This window comes from Lynx canadensis, chromosome B3 (assembly GCF_007474595.2).
Source record: "Lynx canadensis isolate LIC74 chromosome B3, mLynCan4.pri.v2, whole genome shotgun sequence".
Lineage (NCBI taxonomy): Eukaryota > Metazoa > Chordata > Mammalia > Carnivora > Felidae > Lynx > Lynx canadensis.
Window position 1 is genome coordinate 36,553,915 of NC_044308.2, and position 22,925 is coordinate 36,576,839.

General features: G+C 52.5%; 1 protein-coding gene across 1 annotated transcript in view; it reads right to left on the reverse strand.

The window, feature by feature from the left end:
- The window catches only part of CORO2B (coronin 2B), a 135,373-nt gene that overhangs the window by 53,095 nt on the left and 59,353 nt on the right, over nucleotides 1-22,925 (reverse strand). Inside the window, exon 2 of the mRNA XM_030317841.1 lies at nucleotides 11,382-11,582. Coding sequence (XP_030173701.1) covers nucleotides 11,382-11,582 — 201 coding nt within the window. The remainder of the gene's footprint in view (nucleotides 1-11,381; nucleotides 11,583-22,925) is intronic.

Genomic DNA, 22,925 nt, shown 5'->3' on the forward strand with positions numbered 1-22,925 from the left:
CGGGCACCCTCTGAGGCTTTCTGTGACATCTCACTGAATCCTCAGGAGGGCCTCTGGGTTGAGACTCAGTGTGTCTTCCATTTTACAGCTGGGGAAACAGAGGCACAGAATAGGAGGTGACTTGCCCAAAGCACATGGCTAGTAAATGGTGGAGTCGGGACTGGAGTCCAGGCCCACGGACGTCAGAACCTTCACGCCTCATCACTGGGCGTCGTGCCTCCCTGTCCGGGCAGACGGAAGCTTCTCACAGAAAGTCCCTGGGGTGTTGCTGTTGCCTGGGTGCTTCTCTTGGTGGGGGGCAGGGAGCAGTGAGGAGATGAGATTCTGAAGGATTTGGGGCCCCAGCTGATCGTCTGACACGTGGGGGCACCCACGAGCTGTGCCGCCTTGACCAAGTCCCTTGCGCTCTCTGGGCCACTGTGTCTCCATCTATAAAATGCAGGGTTCTAAGCGCGGCCATCCCTGCCATGCCCCTCCCGTCCCCTATATCACTTCTGCTCCCTGAAGCGTCCGGGGTCCGTGGACACAGGAGGCGGGAGCTGCAGACGCTGAGGCCTCGTGGCCGCACGCCTCACAGAGCAGGCAAGTGTCTCTCGAGGGCTTGGGGAAGGCCCTTCCGGTGAACAGATCTCATGGGCTGAAATTGTACAACTAGCTGCACATTCCTCTGGGTCTCAAGGATTTGGGCTCCTTAAATCTTACCCTAACCTTAACCAAATGCGAATCCCGTGGGTTGGAGGGGAGCCACTGTCACCACCAACACCTCGGTAGGTCTGATTTGGGACTCTGGCCAGGGGCTGAGGGCAAGAACCCCTGGGAAAGAGCCCCGAGGGCATCTGGGCACGCCCTGCAACCCTGGGAAGACACTTCTCTTTGGGGCCAGGATTTCTCATGGGTACAGGGAGGTGTGAGAACATGTGATCACTGGAGGCTCCTCCGACCCTGATAATGTGTCAACGTGAGGCTGGAATTGGGGCACTGGGGAGGGGGGTGAGGAGGGGCGGCTGGGAGGGCTGTGAGGCCTCAGGCCGGCTCAGAGCACAGAATCTCAAACTCACACCCACCCAGAGGTCCTGTGCCTTGGATCTGAGCCAGCCAGACTCCAGAGAGCCCCCTCTCCGGATCCCCAGCACCTCTTCTCCCCATGATGTGAAATGAAGCGTGTTATAGTTGTTAACAATACACGCGGTATAGCTCAGTTTATTGAGTCCTTGCTGTATACCAGCCGTCATGGTAAACCTCCACATGCCTTATCTCATTTAACCCTGGCAGACAGGGGGGGCTCCGATAAGCAGGCAGGCTGACTACAGAAGGGCATGATCAGGTGCCAAAATACCCCCAGGCCTCTCCCCAAGTTCCCCTTCCTCCGGGCATTCCCAGCAGTCCCGCCAGTGTGCCCCCACACCCCCAGCCCCGTTCCCTTTTGGGCACAAATGACTGGGCTGCGAGTACCTTCCTCTCTACAATGCTCAGTGACTGTATCAACCAGAGACAAGCCTCCCCCTCGCTGGTTGCAGGCTGGGAAGCCCACGGGCTATTTCTGGGCCTGGGTGGACCGAGGAAGGGGAGGGAGTGGGCAAAAGCCCTTGTCATCACCAAGCTCCTACTTACTGAGCACACACTGTGCCAGGCTATGTGCTGAGTGCTTTATATAGCATTTTGATTAATCATCCTGGCGCCGTGAGAAATAAGTATCAGTATTATCACAAATAGAGAAAGTGAGGCACAGAGAGGGTACATGCCCGGGGTTTCACAGCTAAGGGATGGAGCTCTGATTTCTAAAGGTGTGGGAGGCTCCAGACCTGAGAAGAAAAGTGGGGAGCAGATCCAGCTAGCTGCCAAAGGGGTCTGGTGTCTAGGCTGGTGCCTCTGGGGGAGTTAGGCCCATGGCGCAAGTTCACAAAGTCCTCATGAACCAGGCCCTATTATTTCCAACCTCAGTGGCTCTGCTAGGACTGAAGCCAGGGAGACAGTTCAGCAGAGGCCCTGACCCAAGGCAGAGGGGTGAGATTCTTTGACCTCTCAGGATATCCACCAGTCAGACTGCCTCCCTGGTCCCCTGTACCTCAAATCCCGGGGTCCCAGCCCACAACCGCGAACTAAAATAAGGGACCAACACTTCCCTGTCTGCCTAAGAGCTTGCCTTCACTTCCCTCAAAAAAAGGCAGTCATTCTTCCAAAAAAGGGAAAAACATAAAGTGAGGCTGTCAATCTCGGCCCTCAGACAAATGGAATGAAGTTGTGACTTCTCTCTCAGAGCACAATTCTCCCTCCCCCCTTTCCCCAAAGTCACTTACTGTACATTCAGGCTGTCACAGGCTTTGAGATGCAAATTGCACCAAGCGGAAGGCAGCTTGAAGAACAAAGACCGATTGAGGAAAGATCTGAAAAATGGATTTGGAAAAGGCTCTCTGAATTCCCCCCGGGAGAGGGGGAGACCTGTCTGCAGAAGGGAGCAGTGATGGAGATTTGAGGCTTTTCCATGGGAGCCAGCAGGGTTGAGGAGCTCAGTGCCGATGTGGGGAGTGATAGGGAGGGAGTGTTCCAGAAATCTGGAATGGAAGCAAAGGCTTTGGGTGAGCAAAAAGTCTGATTTTATTAGTCTTCAGCACCAGGCTGGGCACTCATTTTTCACCTTTCTTTTATTATTAGGCGTCGAATGTACTGTGAGTCATGGAGCTAACTGGTCTGCCAACTTCTGGGGTCGGTTCCAGAGTAAGAGCAGCTGGGTCAGTAATACTGTTCTAAGGTCTTTAACAGAGGGGCAGTCCCCTTCAGGCTGGGAAGCCCCTGCAGGGCACCACCTCGTCCCTAGGGCCTGCAGGAGAGGGGTTCCCCAGGACCAGCAAAGAGAAAACCCCAGCTGGGAAGATGGGGCACGGGAGTCTCGGGACCTGGCCTCAGGTCAGCCCGATGCCCCCTAGCTGAGCACCAGCTGTGTGTAGCCCTGTACAAGTCAGACACGTTCCTCACCCTCAGGGCTCTCAGTCCAATCTAGGCAACTAACTGAACTGCAAACTTTATGCTGACAAACACTTGGTCTTGTTTACTGCTGTATCCCTGGTCTTGGAATTGTGACTGAAATGTAGTAGGTGCTCAATAAACATTTGTTGAATGGATGGGTGGATGGATCGGTGGATGGGTGGGTGGATAGATGGGTGGGTGGATGGATAGGTGAATGGATGGATGGATGGATGGATGGATGGATGGATGGATTGATGGATGAGCGGATGGATGGATGGATGGATGGATGGGTGGATGGATGAGTGGATGGATGGATGGATGGATGGATGGATGGATGGATGGACAGGTGGGTGGATGGATGGATGGATGGGTGGATGGGTGGGTGGACAGGTGGGTGGGTGGATGGATAGATGAATGGATGGATGGATGGACGGATGGATGGATGGATGGATGGATGGATGGATGGATGGATGGGTGGATGGATTGGTGGATGGATTGATGGATGGGTGGATGGATGGGTGAGTGGGTGGATAGATGGATGGGTGGATTGATGGATGGGCGGATGGATTGATGGATGGGTGGGTGGATAGATGGGTGGGTGGATGGATAGATGAATGGATGGATGGATTGATGGATGGGTGGATGGATGGGTGGATGGATGGATGGATGGATAGATGGGTGGGTGGATGGATAGATGGATGGATGGATGGATGGATGGATGGATGGATGGATGGACTGATGGATGGGTGGGTAAGTGGATGGATGAGTGGATGGGTGGATGGATGGATGGATGGGTGAGGAGATGAAAAAAATAGATGGATACACTAATTATTTAGAAAATAATGAAGCATTTAGGAAGTACCCTAATACCCATGATCACAGAATGCCTCTGGGTGGGTACTGGGATGGGGAAAGCTTTATGGAACTGGCCTCATTTGAGTTGAGTCTTGTGGAATGAGAAGGAGCTATTCTTGTATTTTGCACAGAGCCTACCAGCAGCACACTGGTGAGGACATATTCAAACAAAACGGTGTTAGAAGGGAAGAGAGCATGACAGCTAAACTGAATGAGAGAAAGCATGTGGCCTAACCTAATCATTTTGCAGAAGGGAAAACTAAGGCACGGGAAGGTCAACTGACTCACCTAAAGTCACACAGCAACTAAGTGGCAAGGCAGAGATTCAAGCCAGGTCTGCCTGCTTCTAGAGCCTGATCTCTTAGCTGCCCATCCTGTGTTGCTCTCCTGCTCCGGGCTCTGCTCTCTTCCCTGAGACACCTTGTGGAGTTTTGCTACCATTGCTGCTCACGCCCACCTCTACCACTTACTCTTGTGGGGCTGGGAAGATGGGGAGCAGTTGTTTAGCTCTGGTTAAGACCCCCTACCCTTGAACACCAAAGACAGGACAAAAAGCAAGAGAGGCCACACTGATTGGATTGGGGGTGAAGAATGCAACACCCCAGACCCAAGTTCAAGGGGGAAATGTTTTGCCACCAGGTCACTGACCCTCAGCAGGCATGGAGTGGGGGGCAGGTGCATAGAACTTGCACAAGGGGGTAGAAGTGACCCCCACCTAGAGACCAAGGCTAGCATCCCAGTCCCAGAATCAGGTTATTTTCATTATATGCAGCTAAATCTGAACATAATTTAAACCAGGGCCCCAGTTTCTGGAGAATAATGCCCAATCATTGTGAACGGCTGGCAGGGAGGAGTTAAGACGGGCACGTTCGATAGCTTCCTCCATGCACCACGGAGTTGGTTCCTTGAGCAAGACATACATGGGTAGGACCCTCTCAGGAAACTCCCACCTGCCTGGATCCCCAGTGGATGCCCCCTGAGCCTCTCAGAGACCAGGATGGATGTAACTAAAGTGCCCCAACGCCCAGCATGGGGCTGGGTGATCAGTCCAAGCCCAGTGACTGAAGGAGCGACAGTATCTTGTCTGGTCTCTTGCTCCAGGACACTTCTCTCCACCTCTTCCTGCTGACCGAAACTGTTGCTTCGGTCCTTCAGACAGGAAGCTTCTCACAGAGTCTAGGAAATACCTGGCTCTCCTGGCCTCCAGCGGGGATGGACAAATGGTATTGGCAAATCAGAGGAGCTCATAAAATACCCGTTGAATTAATGTCCAAGGACATCCTGGGAGACATTCAACAACGGTAGCAACAATACAAGGCACATGTCCAGACGCGCCTCTGCCTCACCCTCTGGAAGGTGGGCAGGCCCGCTGCTGGGACAGCCACTTGTGTGCTGTGTGATCTTGAAGGAGTCACTTGACTTCTCCGAGCCTCTGTTTCTTCATCTTTAAAATGGGGAGAATAGCCCTACGTTCATCATGGGACTTGAGGTGAGATTCAAAAGCAGCAGTTACGTGAGACTCTGCAAATCCGCCCAGGTGATTCTAGCATGCAGCCGGGACTGAGAACCACTGGGTTACGGGGAGACGCAGACTCCTGATGTCCAGGCCAGGTTTCATTCCTTTCTACCAGCTGTCATTCGGGATACCAGGTAGCCGGCTAAGCAAAAACTCTGTTTCCAGCTTGGCCTTGCAGCAGCAAAGGGGCGGTGCACCTGGGGAGGCCCAAGTGGTTAATCAGGCCGCTGGGCACAGTGCCTGGTCTCTGGAATATTCATAAGGCCCCTCCAGCTGTGCCAGGCAATCAGGGTGCTGATTGCTCCCCCATCTGCGGCTTAACATTCCACTCCAGAGAGGACAGAGCTGGCGGCAGAATGTTAACTAGGGAAAAAAACAGCCTTCGGCCTTCACAACAGCAGCCCGAGCGAGAGCCCCAGGGAAGACAAACTCACTTCTTCAAGATCTGCCAGCCAGAACTTATCGGCTCACCAGCGTCCTGAGCAGTGGAAAGGGGTGTGGATTCAGAAGTTGGTAAGCTGGTTTCGGGTCCAGCTCCTGCGCTGACCAACTGTAGGCCCGTTTCTGCAGCCTCGGTTTCCCCACCTGTAAAACGCAGATGGCTCTGTCTACCGCCCAAGAGGACTGATTTTCAGGTTTTGTTGGGCTAGAGTGCTGTACAAAGGCAAGGCATCATCCCTGCCGCTGTTTGGAGTCGCTGTGGCCACGCTTCCTACCCCGCAGAAGTTTTCAGTCACAAATACTGAAATCTTAGGCCAAGAGGCTGGGGTCTCTCTCTCAGAAGTTTCACTCAGGATGGGGATTTAGGGGTCCCGGGCTAGTGCTGTTCTCACTGGGCCTGAGCCTCTCAGAGAGACAAGAAAGGAATGGGAAGGCCACCTGATAACTGATTTGGGGGGGGTGGTGGATAAGAAAAGAACTACAAAAGCAGACAATGTTCTGTGGCCTTCTGGTTGCTGGGGGGAGGGAGGGGGGGAGGAAATAGCCTGGAGCCAGTCCGAGTAGGGACAAAAGTGTGCCTTCATGAGTCCACAGCGCATAATTGATGCTCAAAGCCATGATTAGGATCCACCAAGAAAGGGCCCAAATGTTTTTGGTGTTTCTACTGAAAAACTCAGGAAACTGTTTTTAGAGCGATTTCTGTCAAACTGAGGGGAAAGAAAACCCGGCGCTAAAGTAATAGAACCTTCTTCCGAAAATCGACCGATGTGGAACAGCTCCTCTCTACTGCTGACAGATAATGAGAGGGTTCTGAACTTGGCATTATTGTTATTGTTTGTAAGCCTCTCCCCAGCCCAGCTGGGCCAGGCCTGCAGGCTCGGCGTGACCACAGTGGGCAGGAGACTGGCAGGCTTGGCCCACGAAGCGGAGGAGGGGAGGCATTTGCCCTGATGCCCGAGGACCTCCTCTCTGGGCGTGGACCCTGCTCCCCATGGTCTCACTCGGTCCTGCCTCAAGCTAAGGGGACCTCCTAGATCAAAGAGTTGCTTCAGCCACCCACCCCACTGACACCCCTCGCCCTCACTGCAGATACTTCCGTCTTGCTAGCATTTTCTCCAGCAAGTTACATGCATGTGTAACTCTGGGAGGAAACATTTGCAACAAACATAATGGAGGGCCGAACGGAGCCCCTCTCTACCGCCTCTGAGAATGCAAGGGCTCCCTCTTTCCGCCAACAAACTGCTTTTATTTATTTATTTTTTCTCTAAAATACAAAACATTAAGTGTTCCCCTAAAAACAAATTTAGAAGCTATGGCTAAGGAAAAAGAAGGAAATGAAAGAATTCGAGATCCCAATACTCAGAGATAACCCCTATTAACATCAGGTGTATCTTCTCCCAGTCTTTTCCGGCTCGGTAGATGGATGGAATAGAAATTTTCTAATGAGATTAATGATGTTTGACCTTTTTGTTTCACTTAACAGTTGGTCATGAAATTTTCTCGCATCAAACACTCTCCTGCATCAGCCGTTCTCAAAGTGTGTTCTGGGGAGATTCCCAAGACTTTCAGGGATTCTGTTGGGTTGGAACTATTTTTATAATAATACGAGGACAAGATGTGTCTTATTCACTGCTATTCTCTCACAAGTATACAGCAGAGTTTTCCAGAGGCTGCGTGCACGGTATTAAAACAGGCTGAATGCAGGAGCATATATACAAATCTAATATAAATACATATATAACATGCAAATTTTCTATTAAGCCGGATGAACTTAAAGAGATTTGCAAAAGGGTAAGACAATGCTTTTCTTCTCATTAATTTTTTGTGTTTTGGAAAATAGCTATTTTTCATAAAAATATGTTTCTTGGGAGAACGTGAAACGGGTTCATTAATGTCATTTTAAATGAATTAGGGGCTCCTGAGTGGCTCAGTCAGTTAAGCGTCTGACTTTGGCTCAGGTCATGATCTCATGGTCCGTGGGTTCGAGCCCCATATTGGGCTTTGTGCTGACAGCTCAGAGCCTAGAACCTGCTTTCAAGTCTGTGTCTCCCTCTTTCTCTGTCCCTCCTCTGCTTGAGCTCTGTCTCTCTCTCTCTCTCTCAAAAATAAGTAAACATTTAAAAAAATAAAAATAAATAAATGAATGAACAAATAGCTATTTTTGAAATTCCTTTGTTCTTATTTTGAATATGCCAAATACTGACAGAGCCCATCTAAGTAAAAGTTCTTTGGCGTCCTCAATACTTTAAAAAAGTATAAAGTGATTCTGAGCTGAGCACTTGGCCACAACTGCTTTACATCATCAGTTTTTTTTTTTTTAATTTTTTTTTTCAACGTTTATTTATTTTTGGGACAGAGAGAGACAGAGCATGAATGGGGGAGGGGCAGAGAGAGAGGGAGATACAGAATCGGAAACAGGCTCCAGGCTCTGAGCCATCAGCCCAGAGCCTGACGCGGGGCTCGAACTCACGGACCGCGAGATCGTGACCTGGCTGAAGTCGGACGCTTAACCGACTGCGCCACCCAGGCGCCCCACATCATCAGTTTTTTAAAAAAATGTTTGTTTTTGGGAGAGAGAGCAAGCAGGGGAGGGGCAGAGAGAGAGGGAAACAGGAGACCGAATCCCAGGCAGGCTCTGCGCTGTCATCACAGAGCTCAATGCAAGGCTCCAACTCGAGAACAGCAAGGTCATGACCTGAGCCAAAATCAAGAGTCGGATGCGTAACTGACTGAGCCAGCCAGGCACCCCTACATCATCAGTTGCGATGGCTGCAGAGCTTCCCTTCATGTGGATGTCCCCTAAATTCATTCACACATTTCCTTATCGATAGACCTGCAGGTTGCTTCCAATCTTCACTATTATAAAAATGCTGCATGAACCATCATGCACTTCTGTCGAGTGAAAACTTACTGAAATCAGAGAAGACAACAGAAACCAACTGGCAGAGTGAGTCACCGCCAGCCCGTTATCAGTCACCTTAAACACAACGTATCACAGAACGAATAAAGTTGAAAAGCTCTGTGTACGTGGAATACATACGTATGTGTCCAGATACATTATGTCCATCCCGAGTCTCACACTCCATACAGAGTACCTGTTTTTCCTGCTGTTCTTGAAATGTTTACAAATTCTATCATATTCTAGACCAGTGCTTCTACTCACAATAGCAAACTCGTTGGTACCACTGTAGAAATTGAGAGGAAGAGTTTAGAAACTTTTAAGCAATTTGAGAGAGAAATTTTCTCTCTGTAGGAAATAATCGTAAAAAAGATCGAGCACTGAAGAATGTTGCAAACATTTTTTTTTTTTTTTTTTTTTTTTGTATACTTGAGACTGTTTCTGTTGGACGGATTCCCTGAAGTGGGATTGCTGGGCCAGTGGATATGCGTGTTTACATGCTAATGGTTATTGCCAAGCTACCTGTAAGTTTGACGTAAATACATCAAGTACACTAAGAATGTGTTCTGTCACAGCCTTGAAATACCAAAGATGATTATACTTTTATATCTTTTCCTATTTTAGTAGGTTAAAAGACTGATTTTCATCTTCTGTGAACTACTTTTTCATACTCTTTGCCTGTTTTCTACTGGGTTCTTTTTCTCATTGGTTTTTCTGGACCGCTTCTCTATTCTGAACATGGATCTGTTGTCTGTTATATAGCACCAATCCTGTATCAGTGATGTGGCTTGCCTTAAATTTTCCCTACCTGTCTCATTGCAGTATAGAAACTTTACCTTAAAAAAAATTTTTTTTGTTCCAATCTATTCATCATTTCCTTTATGGTTTGGGGATTTTTGTCTTGCTTAGAAATCCTTTCCTTATTGCGTGATTTAAAAAAATACTCGCCGGGGCACCTGGGTGGCTCAGCCGGTTAAGCATCAGACTTCGGCTCAGGTCATGATCTCACTTGTGGGTTCGAGCCCCACGTCAGGCTCTGTGGCTGACAACTCAGAGCCTGGAGCCTGCTTCAGATTCTGTCTCCCTCTCTCTCTCTCTCTGCCCCTCCCCTGCTTGCACTCTGTCTCTCTCTCTCTCAAAAAAATAAACATTAAAAAAAATAATAAAAAAATACTCTCCATTTCCTGTAATATACTTACAGCTTTTTCTTTTCTCTCTTGTCTCCTTTCTCTTTTCTTTTAATGTTTAGATCTTTAACACATCTGGAATTAATTTTTGTTACAGTGTGAGCCACTGACTATTGTCCTTTGCAAGCCACACATACTGTGGAGTATCGCTGGGGTGCCAGCAAGGGGCTTGAGCCCCAGTTGGGACCAACCCAAACGTGGCTGGGGGACCTGCTTCGGCTGGAGTTTAGCTGGTCCCGTAAGTAGATGGAGATCTGAGCCCATCTGGTTCGAGAGGGGAGACGAGCTACATTTCAGAATCCTTCCGAACGTGTTAAGAGTTGTTGTGGGCATCTGTGGGCAAAGTCCGTGAGCAGAGCTAACGATTTTGCCAGGAAAGTCCCCAAACACCTTTCCTATGCTATGTGGTCCACAAAGAGCTTCCATACCTACCATCCCAGTCCATGCCAACATCATGCACGTAGACGGGGGAGGATTCAGCATCCCCGTTTTGCCATTAGGGGAAGCTAAGGTGCCGAGAGGTTAGGTGACGTGCCTGAGATCGCGTGGCTGGCAAGTGGCAAAGCCCACCAGAATCCAGGCTTCCTGCCACCAGGGCCATGTCCTCAGTGTCACTGCAGCTGCCCCTTTTAGTGGGGGGAGGACATGGCCTACGGCTTTCCCAAATCTGTGTTCTCCTACCGTGGGTAGGAGAGACTGGAAAAATCCATCCTCCACCGCCAACTGACGGCGGATTTTGAGAACTTGACGCTTCCTTCCGCTCCTCCCCTGAGTGGTTTGGCGGAGGGTGGGAGTAGAGATGAGTCAGGCCGGCGAGGGAGAGCTCAGCCATAAACAAGCGAGACTGACAGCGAGCACTTTCCCTGAGGCGCGTGACCTCCCACGGGCCTCCAGGGACTCTGCCTGAACGCAGAGCTTCAAAATTTCATGATCTAGGTTTTGCAGATTTAACTGGCTATATTCACAAAGGCGGCCACCGAAGGAGGAAAACCTTTAGATGGGAAGTGGGGACGAGGGAGAAGATAAATTATTTCCAGCCTCTCAGCAGAGAGCTCGAAATGTTTTTTTAATGAGTGTGTCATTTTTGCAGCCGTCCCACGTGCCTATGGCTGGGTCTTCACCCTCCCCATCTCCAAACCAAAAGGGCATCTGGGATACACAATGGCAGGGCCGGACCTGGTCTTGGGGGTCACCCAGAGATCCGATGTCCCAGTCCCCAGTTAACGAGAACCCCACGTATCCGAAGGGAAGTGACTTGTCCAAGCGCTTCCGGGAACAATCTTTGGGGAAGTGTTGGGAACCGATCTCAGGTCTCCGGGATCCTGGCCTGCATCTGTTCTGGCAAACCTCAGGAAAACCCTGGGGAGGGCACAGCCACCCGACACATGACGAGGAAGCAAAACGGCGGGGCGGAGGGTGGTGGTGCAGAGGGAAATGGAGGCAACAAGCTCAACAGTGACCAAGAAGGGCTTCTCCCTGCTCTGGGCCACAGCCGGCGCTAGGGAGGTGCGGGTCCTACCTGCTCCAGGGGGATGACCAGGAAGGAGCCACCTCCCGCGCTCTCGGTGACAATGGCCAGGAAGCGGGCATTGACAGCACAGAAGTGGTTGTCGTGCACATTCTTGGTGATGGGGATACCGTCGAAGCAGTGCTCCCTGTTGGCCACCTTCCCGTAGACGTTCCGGAACTTGGAGCTGCGGTATTGTGGACGCCAGGACATCTGTGAGGGACCAGGAGAGACAAGGGTCAGGCAGGTCACTGCTTCCGGAAGGGCCTGGCCTGGGCACTGGGTGGAGGGATGTGGAGACAAGGGAAGGGGCCTCTGAGAATGCAGGGTCCTCTGTGTGCCCCACCCCATGCTGGAGGACTTACTGTCGTAGCAAACTCTTGCAAGAGCAAAGACTGGCATGAGGGCACTCACACATTTCTTGTCTTTTTACACACTCCCATCCCACCCTCCAGACAAGATGTAAGGTCCTTTCACTTTCAAGGGACATGGCATGTGACACATGTGACAGAGCAGACCATCCACCCAGCAACACGTATGGGCTGCCTTTTGTATGTCAAAGATGGTGCTCAATTCAGTATGGGAGGTACAGACAGAGGAGGCTGGGTGTCCACAAAAGTGGAGGGTGGGGGAGATGTCCCCCTTTAGGTGCAAAGACACAACCATCCATTACCATCCCCCCCTCTGGTTCTCTCTAGAGCTTCTAATCCACAAATGCACCCTCAGAAATCTCTTAGTCCTATATCTCACCATCATCACCAGGCACAGAGAAGTTAAGTGACTTGTCCCAGGCCACACAGCTAATAAGTAGAGCCCTGAACACAGGTCTCCCGATTGGCAATCTGAGACTCTTTCCTATCCCAGCCTACCCTTCGGAGCAAGGTTTCTCAACGCGTGGTCCAAGGATCACCTGTATCAAAATCATCTGAGCCTCGTACAACATTTGTGAGAAATGCTGACCCCTGGGTCCCAGTCCAGACCTACTGAATCCAGTATTTGGGGCTGGGGCCAGAAATTGGCATTTTAATTCAGCTTTCCTCCCACCTGCAGGAAACACACCGTGAGACAGAGGCACATTGAAGTTTGAGAGCCCCTGTTCTAGACAAGGGAGTGGTGCCCCTCCCAGCCCCTCGCTACCCACCATTGATGACACAGGCTCCAACCGACCAACCAGCTGGCCCCTACTGCATGCGTGTCCCGTGCCATGCAGCCAAGAACGCAGATGCGCACGAGTAGGTGCTAAGAAGACTGAGTGGGCAGCCCACAGCGGAGTGCAGCTTCGCTACAAGATGGCGCCTCCTAGGGGAAAGTCCTATAAATGGGCATCATCACAGATGGAGCCCACATAGGAGTGCTCTTGGTGGACATGTCTCTACGTGCGACGGGCCACACGCGAGTCCCCAGCTGGGGCCTGGCACGCAGCTGGAGCTCAACAGTGCTGTGTAAATGAACATGCTTCTGGCCCAACTTTGCCATCATCAATGCCTTCCCCTTGTTGCCAAATCTCCTGATGTCTCCCACCCCATCTCAGGACAGAAAGAGGCAAGGGTAGTATCCTTACAGGAAATTTCCAAGGGACGTCAACACAAAAGGAAGCACTACCGCAGAATCAGGATACCAGCTCTGGGAACTGGAAAACAAAACTTTGCATTTGATTTAAATAACGCCAGGAGCTCAGCCGTAAAGGTCTCTTCATTGAAGGAAGGAGTTCAGATCCAATAAGGAGAATCTCGGGGAAGAGAATCTCTGAGAATCTCAGGGAATCTCAGGGAAGGTTCCTCACCTGCCAACAAATCCTCTTCCCCCCCGCTCCCTGAACCACCTCACCCCTACCTTCTCCACTGCCCAGATCACTCCACACTCCAAGGGGCCTTCTCCCTGGTGCCACTCCTCCCTCCCTCCCTCCCTCCCTCCCAGCCTCTGCCCACACTGCCACCCACTCCATCTGCCTTCTCTGGTCCCTGCCCAAGTTTGCCAGGACTGGTCACGACAAAGTCCTGCTGGAGGGCAAGTGCACTGAGCCCAGATGGGAGCCTGGTCAGCACTCCTGGCTGCATGATCTTGGGGAAGCCCCCTCCACTCTCAAGGCATCAATTCCATGTCAGGATTACGTCAGCGATGCCCAGAGTGGGGTCCCAGGTGGTCACTCACGATCCCCTTACATGGTACAGAGATGAAGTTTTAAATTTTAGTAGTTACGTGTTTATTTTAATTTGCATTAGAAATAATATAACTTGCATGCCAAATCTACGATTTCACAGATATTACTGCTAATAAGGCTAAGTTAAAAAATAATGAATCAATTAAAAAAAAATACAGTATGAAAACCATAGCATAGACCTGGCAAAAATCCAGTCTGATATGGGAGTGCTAGGAATTGCTCTGTCCCTTCCACTGGAACAATCTAGATTCCACAGTTCTCATGAAAGAGAAAGAAAGAGAAATTCCAACTCTTGTTCCATGCTGGTGCATTCCCGGCCTTCACCCCTCTTCCCTGCCCAGCCTACGGGGACTGACTTAGCCTTCGGAGACCGACTCAATAGCCCCAGACTCCTCAGAGCCCCTGGACGGCCAGCACCTCTCCCTGAGCAACTAGTCTCCACGTGTCACGAGCTCTCTATTCCCAGGAGGACAGTCTCAGCTCTGTGGTGGCAGGCAGTGCCCCCAAGGCCTCTGGGCCAGACTGAAGACTGGTTTCTGCTCTTCCTGGGTAGTCCACGTGAGTCCTGGATGCCATGGGGAGACCTGCTGGGCACCCGGCCCGGTGACAGGCCCAGCACCTCCCTGGGTGGGGGGTAGACAGTTAGCGTGCAGTTCAGTCTCCCCCAGACCGCAAGGTCCCGAGAGCCACTTCCTAGCCCACGTCTGGCGAGCAAGACGACAATTTCTCTTTCCGCTCCAAGCACAGCCCACGGCCTGGCACCTGGGATGGGCTGAGCCAGGCCCATCGATGACAGCCCAGCACTAAACTCTTCCCCGGTTCAGACTTCACTGCAGGGCCTCATGGGTCGCTGTGAGGATGAAGGGTAACAAGGACCAGACCGGGAGCCACACAGCCCCAGATACACTGCCACCTTTGCTGCTGCCTAGCTGTGTGACTTGGGCAAGCCACTTAACCTCTCTGTGCTATACCTCCGTCGGCTCTTATATAAAGGAGGGTAATAATCCCCGCTACCTCCACGTGTGCGGAGGAGTCAATGCCAAACTGCCGTGACGTGCACAGCACAGCCCCAGCATCCCTCCGGATGCTGATTTGATAGAGCAGAAAGTGAGGCAGGAGAGAGGAAGGGCTGGGCTCTGTGCAGTCCCCCACCCTGCACTCCCCGCTTCTCCCCCAGAGCCCAACATGCTCAGGCGTGGGGCCTGCGCCCAGGTCCTCAGGGCCCCCAGCCTGTGTCTGCCATGGCCGGGCAGATCCACACAGGCCTCCTGAGAAACGCTGAGTCCCAGAGCTCCGGCGACATTCAGGCAAGCTGACCTGGACGGGCTCTCCGGAGCCTTTCCCACAATACTCACGTTAGCCCGGGGGGAGCCCACGGGTGCTGGCTGTACCTAGGTCTATCTTCCCATGTGACTTCACCTCCACTGCCTTCTCCTCTCCTCCTGCCTCCTCCCCTTTCTGTGCTGTCCCACTCTCTGCCCTTTCTTCCCTCCCCCCATCTCCCCGGTGCTGCATCCCTCGGGGTGTATACAAGGAGGCATTTGTGGTCAAGGCCCCTGGTGGGCATACCTGTGTTCTTAAACACATCCCACTGGTGTCCCTCATAGCCCAGCTAGTGTTTCTGAGCTGAATGCTGCAGCCTGAGGGTCCAGAGCCCAACCCTCGGGGCTTGGGGCCTGCACTCGGAAGGCCTGTTCTTCCCACGAGCTTGTCTCCCGGGGCTGGGCCCCAGCAGGCCCTAGAATGATGTAAGCCTGCTTCCTGGGAAGAGTGGAGAGTGTCTTTCCAAGGGCTTTGTTCTCCACAAGCCCGGCACTGGCCTCTTCCCACTGGCTGGTAGGCTGGGGCCGGATCTCCAAAGACATTCTCTCCTCTCGGCTAGGCCTTCAGAAGGGCCGGGGGCCCGCGTGGTCCTCATCACTGCGCCTGCGGCCTCACCTCACTCAAAACCCACAGCAAGCGTGCACGGCAGGGGGCTGGACTGGGCGTCTGCGGTCCTGGGTTTCCATTCCCCGATCTGACTCCCGCTAAGCCTTGGGAAAAACACTGTGCCTCTCTGAGTGTCAGGTGCTCCAGCTCTAAAACAAGATCCGTAGTTTGTGATTTTATGTGGTTGTTTAATAAGGATCAAAAGGAGATAACACAGGTGTAGGTCCCATTCAAGACACCACTGCTGCTCCTGTGGGCCCAGGCTATTGGGGGGCATCCAGGAGAGCAGCAACTCACATTCTGCTTTCAAGTATGGAGGAAATGAAACCGGTGCCTGACAAGTTCACGGTAATCTAACCGTCGTGTGGTGGCAAACAGACTGTGGAACGTAAGTGCCATGGGAATTGGACATCAGGGAAGGGGGGTGTCACTGTGGGCCTCACGGGGGCAGAGGCCATCCACCTGTACCAGGCACGGAGGCAGCACGGGGGCCGTGCACAATCCCCGTGGGCAGGAACTACGGCTGTCCTTGTACAGGCTGGGAAACAACCCAGCCCAGCTTCAGACAGTTGGCAAGCCCACGAGGCGACTCGAACCTGTTCTTGCCTTCCTGACTCTACAGCCCAGGTCAGGTTTGCTCAAACCATTTATGATGAAAGATTTCAATACGTAAAAATAGTTGGGGGGCTCCTGGGTGGCTCAGTCGGCTAAGCGTCCGACTTCGGCTCAGGTCACGATCTCGCGGTTCGTGAGTTCGAGCCCCGCGTCGGGCTCTGTGCTGACGGCTCGGGGCCTGGAGCCTGCTTCAGATTCTGTGTCTCCCTCTCTCTCTGCCCCTCCCCCGCTCATGCTCTGTCTCTCTCTCTCTCTCTGTCTCAAAAACAAATAAATATTAAAAAAAATAGTTGGGAGAATGGTAAAATAATCACCCATCACCTAGGTTAATCATCATTAACATTTTGCCACATTTCTTTTTCTCTCCCCGTGTGTGTGTGCACGCACACATGCACGTCTGTCCTTTTTTTTTTCTTTTGTGGAATCACTTGAAAGGAGGTTGCAAACGACATGACTCTTGTCCCCTTATTACGTCAGCATGCATTTCCTACAAAGGAGGACAATTTCCTACACGAGCACATTTTACCACGATCACATCTAGGAAAATTAACAGTTTCTCAATACCACCTAAGACCCAGCCTATACTCAAAGTGCTCCCAAATGCCTTTTACAGCTCTCCCATATTGTGAACAACCAGGACGGGGAGCCACGTGGCTCCCACGTGTTTCATTTGGTGGTGATCTTTTGCCTCCTCTCCATCTAGAACATCCCCGTCATCTTTTTTTTGTTTTCTTTCTTTCTTTCTTTCTTTCTTTTTTTTTTTTAATGGCACTGAGTTTTTGAAGACACCAAGTTAGTTGTGTTATAAAACATTCTGGAGATCTGTCACATGTTGCTTTGTGACAGCTTCAAAGTCATTCCTGTATTCTCTGCAAGCTTTAGGAGTCAGGAGTAAAGCTTTGATTTGATTCAGGTTAAAGATGGCCCTGTTACTCGTCGCTTGGCTTTGGTGGGGGCGAGGATGGAGAGGAGAAGGCAGAGGCAACGAGGGCCAAGCACCTGGTCCGACAGAGAGCGGTAAGGGACCGGCTGGGTGCGCTGAGGGTTTGTTCTGAAGGGTGGTGGACCACAGGCCCTGGGGGGCTGACCTTTCCACCCGCAGTTACTAAGGGGCTGACTTCACTCTGAGGTCAGCTGCATGCGTGTGCAGGCAAGGGAACAGAAAACACTCCTCCCTCTTCTGCCCGAGGAGGGGGCCATGCCCAGGCTGGGGTGGAGGAGCTGCCCAGACCTCAAAGGGAAATCAGCGCGGCAGCCAAGAGATGAGCTAAAATCTGGCCCTCTTCCCTTCACCCCCTGACTCCCAAGCACAGCCTTGATCCTGGTGGATCCCCCCAGCTAATTCTAGTGAGGGTGGGACGCACACTCCCTCTCTGAACGTTTCAAGCGCAATCAGCACAGACTGAGACACATTGGAGCTCCTTAAAAAGGACGCCTTTCTTCATGGTTAAGGCTGCCTGCAGTGGAAAAGGAAGCTGCCTTGATGGGTAGTGAGCTTCCCATCCCTGGAAGGGTTCAAGATTCCGGTGGATGACCTGTGATCAGGGTGATGTGGAAAAATGGGTAGGACTAGCTGGTCTTCTGGCCCCAAGATGAGATCACAGAGCTCCTCTGTGAAAGACACTGTGTTGTAACAGAAAGGGGCGTTGGGGTCAGAGTGGCCAGTAAGGGTCATGGTTCTGTTGCCCTGGCCAGGATTTTTCTCTCTCCTGTTGCTAGCTTGTGAGCTCCCTGGTCAGCCAACTCCTTCTGTCCCCCGCACCGCCACACCCCAGCCCCGGCCCGGCCCTGGACCATCCTGTCTAGCAGGAGCCTCACAGTGACCCTGGTTGAATAAGCTCATAGGATGGGGGGAGGGCAGGAGCCAAGGTCAGGCACAACTGCCCGGTTCCCTGGATGCGACACGGTGGAGCCTCCCTCAGGAACCTCACGCCAGAGCTGACTTCAGCTTACTGAGGTCTTGAGTTTCCTTTTCTTTTTTTTAAAATTTTTTTTTTTCAACGTTTTTTTATTTATTTTTGGGACAGAGAGAGACAGAGCATGAACGGGGGAGGGGCAGAGAGAGAGGGAGACACAGAATCGGAAACAGGCTCCAGGCTCCGAGCCATCAGCCCAGAGCCTGACGCGGGGCTCGAACTCACGGACCGCGAGATCGTGACCTGGCTGAAGTCGGACGCTTAACCGACTGCGCCACCCAGGCGCCCCTTGAGTTTCCTTTTCAAACGGATGCCCCACTCCTGCCCACAGGATGAAGGTCGGTCCTTAAGCCCCCCTCCCCACTAGTGCCTCTAGGTCCACGGCCTTCCTTGCAGCGTGTCTGTCCTGCCGGTCACACAGCCCCATCTCCTCTGGGCTCCTTGTCACCAGGAGACCAAAGCCTCTGAATTCAGTACAGCTCTCCGTCTAGGGCTCCGCGAGTCCCTTGCTGCTGACGGCGCAGTATCAGCAAGGCGACCAGTGCCCGCAGCACCACCCCAAGAAGCCCCCCCACGTCATAGCCATGGCCCAATCTAGACACCACCTCGTTCTCCTCCCTCCGCCCCAGCTGACCAATGGGCAGATCCCATAACCTCACTGAAAATATACAGTATGTATGTGACTAATTTGAGGCTCAGGGGGGTTAAGAGACTAGCCCCAAGTCACAAGCTATGAACGTGGCAGGGCCAAGACCAGCCAAGAACTTTTGACTCTCAGTCTACCGTTCTTTCCAATCTAGGACTCATCTTCTTTCCCTTTGGCCTCTCTCTAAACTCACATCCCCTCGCCCTTGCTCCGTATAACACAGGGCACTACACAAAAGTATAAAGAAACTACAGAGTAGGCAGAGCTCGGGAGTCAGAAAGAATCCAAAAGTTACTATTTGTCAGCTGTGTGACTTTATGCCAGTCGCTCAACCTCTCTGAGCATCAGTTTGTCTATCCATAAAATGCAAATAATGTCTCCCAGCTCACCGGATGCGATGAAGTCACTAAATACAAGGTGACTGGCACAGGGCAGATGCTTGCCAAACACTAGGTCCAGCCTCTCCCCTTCTCCTGTAAGGGAGAGGCTCTGACCCCAATTAAGTGTTTACTTGGGGAGGCCAGGATCCGCCAGGAGGAGGAGGAGGGGGCTGGGCTGAGGGTCAGGAGGAGGGAGGGAGAGGCTCTGGCCTCCAGATGTGCACAGCTGCTGGGCCTGCTCCCTGGCGGCCTCTCCCTGGGCCCAGTGCCATCCCGGTCTCCCTCCGAGAGGAGGAGGGCCCGGAAGGAAGGAGCATTCATTTCGCAGCTGAATGGCCCTTGTAGCCTCTTAAGAAATGGAGGCTGGCTTTTTTCTCCTCTGAGATAATCACTATGTACACTCCACATGGAAGCAAATTGTATCCTGTCCTCCGATCCTAGAAATGATTTATTGTGGCCAGCGGGTACATTTTCTAGATGATGGTGACTGAAATGTAGTCCTTTAACTGGAACACAAAAACGTCTCCGACTCAGGTGAGGGGGGAGCTCGCGGCTGCGTCCTTGGGGGAGAGCGGTCAGCCAGAGAGCCCAGGAGGCCACGGGGATCTGCGCTGGCCCATCGGGATCTATGGGAGAGCCACTTTCTGGCCACGTGCTGCCAGAGAAAGGCTGACACGTTCAGTCTTGTTGGGATCACGGGCTGTGTGACGTGGGACGAGCCGCCTTCCTTCTCCCGGATCAGTGGCCTCTTTGTGCAATGTGGGCATCAGCCACACCTCCATCCCAAATCTCTGTGAGGACGGGACGTGAGGACACAGGGGAGAGGTGCCCACAACGTGTGGGGGCCCTGAGCCCGCATGCTGGTCACCTGGCCCTCCTCCATTTCTGAGCTGGCTTCTGCTTTCCCGAACCCGGGACTGGACACACAGGGTAATAAACAGGCAAAGTTGGAACTATTTGCTTACGTATGTATGTATGTGTGTATGTATTGAGAGAGAGAGTGCACAAGTGGGGGAGAGGGAGAGAGAGAGAGAGAGAGAGAGAGAGAGAGAGAATCTTAAGTAAGCTCCAATGCTCAGCATGTGGGCTCTAACCCACAACCCTGGGATCATGACCTGAGCTGGAATGCAGGTTTCTGGCATGTTCCTCACACCAGAGGTTCTCAAATTGACTTCCACGTAGGCCCAGGGTTCCAAAGTGCAGTCCCAACCCATAGCATGAAGGTGCTCCCAGCTTCCTTCTCGGCTTGAATACAAACAGCTCTGGGCCCTCTGGGTGGCTCAGTCGGTTGAGCGTCTGACTTCGGCTCAGGTCACGATCTCATGGTCTGTGGGTTCGAGCCCCGCGTCAGGCTCTGTGCTCACAGCTCGGAGCCTGGAGCTTGCTTCGGATTCTGTTGTCTCCCTCTCTCTCTGCCCCTCCCCTGCTCATGCTCTGTCTCTCTCTCTCAAAGATAAATAAACATCGAAAAAACTTTAAATAAAATCAAATTAAAAACTCAGTTTCTTGGACTAACCACATTTCGAGTGCTCAGTAGCCATATGTGGCTAGCGGCCAACACACTGAGCAGGACAGATTACGGAGCATTTTCATCATCACAAAAAACTCGATCGGACAGCGGCAGTAGAATCTTGCTTGGCCCCCAGAAGTCACATCCTAGTAGAGGCTAATAATCAAACTGAATCTCCCAATAGTTACTGACCCAATAGTTACTGACTCAATAGTTGTGACCAGAAAGAATGTAGAGGGACCGGGAAGGCCACGGTCTGGGGTCACCCCAATGACCTTCTCTCCACCCCCAGCAGATGTGGAAGGCCTGGGTGCCGGGCTGGCACTCCCACCAGCTCCCAGAGCCTCTCGAGCAAGCCCTCCTCCGCCATGCAATGGGATCCCTCCCCGCTCTGTCCTGTCTCCCTCCCTCAGAGAGCAAGTCAAAGTGGGAATGAACTTGGTTGGGACGGCACCTTCTCAACAGCCTGCAGATGGGAGGATACAGATAGCATCCCATAGATGCTGCACGCTGCCTATCACCCAACGCAAGTCTGGCCAGACGTGCAGTCTATTCCTGGAGCAGGCTTCTGCCCCGAATCCCTGCCGCCTTTCCTGTTCCGCTGAGCGGGACCGGACACGTGAGGAGGAGGCTGCCGGCCTGCGCTGCTCCTGGCTCTTCAGGACAGCCTCCCACCGCCCTCAGGATGGCTCCCGAGCTGGGAAGTCTTTCCTGAAGCTCCCAGATTCTGTCCTGTGCTCCCCTTTCCCTGGCCTCCTCGCACTGACAGCAAGGGCCGACGTGGGATCGGAACTCAGATCTCACACCCGTGTTTGCTCCCCAGTCTCGCTGGATGTTACCGAGGGCAGGGATTATGTCTCCTTCTTCCTCATTTTTCCAGGGCTCACCATCAGGCTCAATACGGTATGGATAAACGTTTAGTAAACACGTGAACGAATGAAGGGATGACAGGAATAAGGAAAAGCGACTCTGTCACTGCCCCTCATAGCCTCCAAAAGCTCCCCTGATGCTCCCAGATCACAAACCTTGCCCATCCCCCCGTGGGGATCTGCAGGACAAGATCCCAACTCGTAAGATCCGACCTGGGCAGCAAGCTGGGGAGATGTCTGCCCCTCTATGGGTCCAGCTTTTCCTGCATGCGGGTCCTGACACGCAAAGGCTTTCATGGAACCAACCACACAGCCTGTCGGAGTAGAAAAGCACCCTTGGGTCCCCTAAAATCCAGCCTCTCGTTTCAGAGACTAAGGCCCAGAATGGGAAAGGGATTTGTCCAAGATCACACAGCAAGGTGATACGATGATGAACGGTCCACACTGCGAGACGCCCGCTGGGGGTGAAGGGTGAGGAAGGGTGAAGGGGTACGGTGTGTATTCCATGGGGCTGCCAACTTCCCCCGCATGCGGACCCGGTGGGAGTGTCCCGAGTGGGCAGGCCTTGCCCAGAGAAGCACCCACCCACCACCGGGGTTCTATATTCCTCTGCCCAGTGAGGGAGGGGCAGTGGAGCTCAAAGCCCAGGCCCAACAGATGGTTTCTATTTGCAGCCACTGAGCCCGGTCTGTGCCAGACTTCTGACCTATTTTGAGGAACGGAGGGCCCCACTGGCTCAGGGATGGCCTCCCACTCACACCCCTTAACCCACAGTTTGGCAGGGGATCAGTGGGTGGTTCAGGGCTGGTGGAGACGGGGAGCGGAGGAGGAAAACCTTTGAAAACGAGGCTGGGGTGGATGTCCTCAAGCCTGAACGCCAGAGAAGGGATCCTGAGAGTGTGAGTCCCAGGCCAGCGATCTCAGAGTCTCCTGGGGTATCTGTGGAAATTCAGCTTCCTGGGCTCCACTTCCGGATCGCACTCTCTGCGAGGGGGGCCAGGGAATCTGCATTTGAACGAAGCTCCGCAGGTGATCCCCACTATTCGTTGTACTGTCTGTGGACTGACAGCACGGGTATTACCTGGGGGCATCCGACTTTGGCTCAGATCATGGTCTCACGGTCTGTGGGTTCGAGCCCCACATCAGGCTTTCTGCTGTCAGTGTGGAGACTGCTTTGGATCCTCTGTCTCCCTCTCTCTCTGCACCTCCCCAACTTGTGCTCTGTCTCAAAAATAAATTAAAAACAATTGAAAAAAAAAAAAGAAATGCAGAATCCTGGGCCCCACTTGGGACTAAAGCAGAATTCCAGTTTAGTGAGATCCCAGGTAGTCTGCAGATAGGCAGTGTTCCGGTTCAACCTGGAGTGAGGGCTTGTTAAAGCCTAATCCCCTGGGCCCCAATTCCAGAGCGTGTGATTCAGGAAGTCCAGGGTGGGTGCTGCCTGAGACTCTGCCTTCTAGAAAGTTGCCAGGTGATCCTGGAGCGAAGGAAGCCCCTAAGCTTCGGTGCAAGGGGCACTGTGCCCTCGGA